General features: G+C 36.8%; 1 protein-coding gene across 1 annotated transcript; it reads right to left on the bottom strand.

Annotated features, from left to right (window-relative positions):
- Positions 1 to 460: 460 nt before the first annotated feature.
- Positions 461 to 4,291, bottom strand: LOC138328898 (uncharacterized). Its single transcript, XM_069275614.1, has 3 exons — positions 4,283 to 4,291; positions 3,638 to 3,812; positions 461 to 1,431 (listed from the first exon to the last, which is right to left on the bottom strand). The coding sequence occupies exons 1-3, from the start codon at positions 4,289 to 4,291 to the stop codon at positions 596 to 598; spliced, it is 1,020 nt and encodes a 339-aa protein (XP_069131715.1). The 3' UTR covers positions 461 to 595.
- Positions 4,292 to 5,016: the final 725 nt, after the last annotated feature.

Genomic DNA, 5,016 nt, shown 5'->3' with positions numbered 1-5,016 from the left:
TATATCGGGAACCTTATTTACCGGGGGTGTCCCCACCGGTATCAGGTAAATAATTTTTTCTACCAGGGACAACCTTATTTACCAGGGGTATCACCTCAGCTGGTATCAAGTTTAAATCCTCTGGTTTAATTGATAGATCTTATATATAGGTATAACTTTTATTTCAGGGACAACCTTATTTACCAGGGGTACAACCTCAACCGGTATCAAGTTTAAATCCTCTGAGTACCTATTCATTTCAGAAAATAATTTAATTGATCTATCAATTATCTGAATTGGGGGTAAAAATTGTTGTTTGCAACCATTTGATTGGCCAAAACGAGTATGAAGAAGTAGTCTGAATACGAGTGCCCCCAAGAAGATAATTATGTTTTAGGTATGATTGGTAGTATAATTACACATTAATTGTTGTGCATTTCCCAGCACATTCTTTGATGATTTAATGTACCTTGTATAACAATTTGAAGACCATCTACCCAGGGTTTGTATCATATGATCTTCTACCCCTACTGCTGCAGCCGAAGTAGCTGCTCCTATTCTGAATGAATGACCATTGTAATTCTTTTCATTGTAACCTAAAATACCTAACAGGTGCCTAATGAAACCAATGAATCTTAGTAACAGCTTGACTGGCGTTATCAGTAAACAGAGGCGATGTGGACACAGCCCCTTGAGACAAACGCAACTTGTAATATCTCGTCATGGTATCTACCGGGCAGAGAACTGGGTTTCTAAAAAAGTGTATATATACTCCTAATCGGAAGGGGTCTGTTTTTGAACTACTTAAAAATATAGAGAAATATGAATGATCTTTTGAAAAAATGACATCATTCATCTTCAGACCTTCGCTACAGAAACCCCTTGAATCTCTAGTGAATTCCCCACATCTCATAAAACCAAAAAAGGCTGTTTGACACATACATTGTAACAATAAGTCTGTTACTGGAGAAAACACTCCATTTCTTAACAGATCACAAATCTTCCTCAAAATATCAAAAGTAATCGGTAATCTTGTTGTTGCAGTACCCTGTTGTTGTTTTTTAACACCTTTCAAAATATATTGAAGTCTTTCACAGTTAGCTAATGGGTTAGTGGCCCCAGATCTCAGGTAAGAGAATCTTATACCTGCTAGATACAGCTTGATAGTAGCACATTTCAATAGTAGAGCTTTGTCACAATAAGACACAAATCTGATCAAAATATCTTCATCAATACATGGTAACTTATCTTCAGGGACACACAATCCACATAGAGTCACAAAATGTAAAAATAAATTGATGGCAGTTTTATATACTGCGGCTGTACGGGGACTAATAGAAGCCTCCCAAAGAGAGTCAATGTGTTCTTTTAAATCATCACCAGCTTGGAGATTGGTAGGCAAGGAGTGGGAGTGCTGTCGGCCATTGGTACTAGGCGTCTGAATTTGTCCATCTGGAACCGAGAGATAGCATCGGCTATAGTGTTATTTACACCAGGAATATGCCTAGCATGAATAGTAAAGTTATTCTGTAAGGAACACCAAGTCAATTTCCTTACCAGTTTCATAATATCGTTGACCTTAGACCGGCCTTTATTTATGATGTCTACTGTTCCCATATTGTCACAATAAAATAAAACACGTTTCCTACACCAATGCCTACCCCACAAAACACAAGCCATAACTATTGGATATAGCTCGAAGAATGCCATCGATGACTTTTTCTCGCCGTTATAAGCTTCCTGTGGAAATAATCCTTGGAACCACTTATTACCGTAAATCCCACCAAAAGCTTTGTCAGTAGCATCATGATCAGTAAATAGACACATATCCGCAGCTAGAGTTACATTGTCATGCAAGAAAAAAGATACACCATTCCATCCCTCAAGAAATTTACTCCACATCTGTAATTCACTTCTACACTCATCATTTAATTTGATATGATGATGAAGTTCTTTAACACTGGTAAACAAATTTAACAGATATGACACAAATGATCTTCCCGCAGGTATCACTCTACAGGCAAAATTAAGATGACCTAGTACACTTAACATCTCCCGTTTTGTACAGGATGGTTTGACACTAAATGCACTGATGATGCTTTGGATGCGCACTAGCTTCTCCACTGGCAGACGCGCCTCCATTTTCTCTGAATCTAAAATAATTCCTAAATATTCCAAGCAAGTTGTGGGACCTACTGTCTTATGAGAAGCTAAAGGGATCCCTAGCACACGGAACATTTCTAACAATGAGTTCATAGTTCCCTGTCCATTGGTGTATGCTGGCTCTATAGTAAGAAAATCGTCTAGCAGATGTAAAATGTTTGGAATATGAAACTGTTGCTTTGCTATCCAACATACCGCAGTTGATAAAGTATCGAAGATCTTGGGACTAGACCTACTACCAAACACAAGTTTTGTAAAGAAATAATATTTACAATCCCATTTAATCCCATGAAACGGCCAAAGCGATGGATGTATCGGCATAATTTTAAAGGCATCACTTATGTCAGTTTTACACATTTGGCTTCCTTTCCCTGACTGCTTGATGATATTGATTGCATGATCTAAAGAGACATATTGAAGTGAGAATTCTGTTTTGTCGATTAGCTCATTTAAACTTGGATGAGATTCGTCATCATGTGGAGCTGATAAGTCGACGATAAGTCTCTTCTTTCCTGAATATTTCCCTTCTGCAATACAGATAGGGTTAATACGATACATGTCGAATGGAATGTGATCAAAAGGGCCAATTATAAATCCTTTGCTCAATTCTTTCTCTACCAGTTCTTTAGTGACTCCAGGTTGCCGTCTTGAGGACAGCAAATTGTTACACTCGTGAGGACAGGTGGGAGTATCAAAGCCTGTGAAAAACCCATGTTTAAGACCATCTACCAAATAGTTTACAAAACCACGATCGGGATGGTTGTTTAAGAGACGTTCGAGAGTTTGAATATTCACCGGTGTGTATACGGTCTCAAAATTAGTTGTCACTAGGGTTTTTGACTGTGTTTGTTGGTTTCCCAGTTTTTTGAACATTGTGTTTTTGGATGCTCCTTCTTACAGGAGGAACACACATGTAAGAAACGACACTTGGGTCTAAAACACCCTTTTTCACCGTTGAAATGGTTACAAATAACCTTCCCTTGGTAAGTGAAAATAGGACGATTGTACATATCCGTCGGGGGCTGCAGTATATGAGGCTGACTACCGGTAGCTTGAAGATGATTTGGATCCACTTGCAGAGGACAGAATGCTACCGTGTGACTGACACTTGAGCAGAGATGACACGAGATAGGTTTCAGATTGGCAAAAATGTTACAAAATAGAGTGTTGTTCCTAATTGACCAATCCACCCTCCTATTCTGGAATTTTAGGTGAGCCGCAGCTTTCTGACTAAACATCCTATGATAATCATAAAATCCTGAACCGCCATATCTAGTTGACATGTCGACGATATCACGCTCATAGAGGTCAAGTTCATTTCTACGTTCAGGAAAAGTAGAGCACATAATATTCTTATATATGCCAAAAGCTTGTATAAATTCACTAATTGTCAGAGATTTGTTAAGTCTTGGGTCAGCTTTTTCATATTTGTCCCCGGAAATATTTGTGCTGGTATATAGAGGAATAAGAAGAGATGCCAAGTTGACATCCTTACCTTCAATGATGCTCTTCCTTAGCTGAGGTGAAATGGTCTCTACAAATGGGAGCGTATCTGAATCAAAACCATACCTTCCTCGCACAAACAGGTCATTTTCAACACTACTCCTGGTACTCAGAGGATTTAAACTTGATACCGGTTGAGGTTGTACCCCTGGTAAATAAGGTTGTCCCTGAAATAAAAGTTATACCTATATATAAGATCTATCAATTAAACCAGAGGATTTAAACTTGATACCGGCTGAGGTGATACCCCTGGTAAATAAGGTTGTCCCTGGTAGAAAAAATTATTTACCTGCTACCTATGTATACATTGTTCTCATCACACAAATACGTTAAGCTAATGCTAGTCAATAGGGATATGTATTTTAACTGGTTGTTGCATTTTAATAAATTTGATAATGAAGCCTTATATCTTACTTATAAATCCTTGTTTATTATATATTAAAATAAAAGAATATAATCAAAATACCTGGTGTATAATTAAGAAAAACATTTATTTCAAGATTATTGGAATATCCAATTCCATCAAATTGCTTTTTATTAATTTTTTTTTGACACTGACTATTCTGACTATGTATATAAAATACCATATTATACTGTTTATAAATAGATCGAAGAGGGAGAAAAGCCTACATCATACTTTTTTCATATTGAAAATAGAAATTTTACCCCAAAAATACAGAAGGAGAATGGTGACATAATCACAAACCAAAATGATATTTTATTTGAAGTTCAATCTTTTTACACTGATTTATATAGCTTTAGAGAAGTGAACAATATTAATTTAGATCATTATCTCAATGGTTGTGAGGTTCCCAAATTAAGTAATTTTGAGTCAGAAAGGTTAGAAGGTTACATAACTATGGATGAAGCAAGTAACACTCTGAAAAGTATGAAAAATAATAAAAGCCCAGGTTCTGATGGCTTCACAGTAGAATTTTTTAAAATGTTTTGGAAATATTTAGGAGAGTTCATTGTAAGATCAATTAATTGTAGTTTCTCAACAGGTCAATTTTCTATAACACAAAGACAAGGCATTATTACATGTCTACCAAAGGGGGATAAACCACGCCACCTTTTAAAAAAATGGAGACCAATTACTCTTTTAAATACTGTTTATAAAATTGCATCTGGTGTTATCTCTCAAAGAATTCGGTCATTGCTAGATAAATTAATAAATGAAGATCAGACAGGATTCTTATCAGGACGCTATATTGGAGAAAATATTCGAACACTTTATGATGCTATGTGTTATGCAACTTCGCTAGCCAAGGGTATTAGTCCGATTCTCTTTCTATTACCCTTGGCATATCTGACTTCAGAATGGGTGGTCCCGCACTGCGCCACCTGCTGGATCACCGCAGTTGCGCCCCT

The sequence above is a fragment of the Argopecten irradians genome, chromosome 8 (assembly GCF_041381155.1).
Source record: "Argopecten irradians isolate NY chromosome 8, Ai_NY, whole genome shotgun sequence".
Lineage (NCBI taxonomy): Eukaryota > Metazoa > Mollusca > Bivalvia > Pectinida > Pectinidae > Argopecten > Argopecten irradians.
This window is presented reverse-complemented; position numbering and strand designations above follow the sequence as displayed.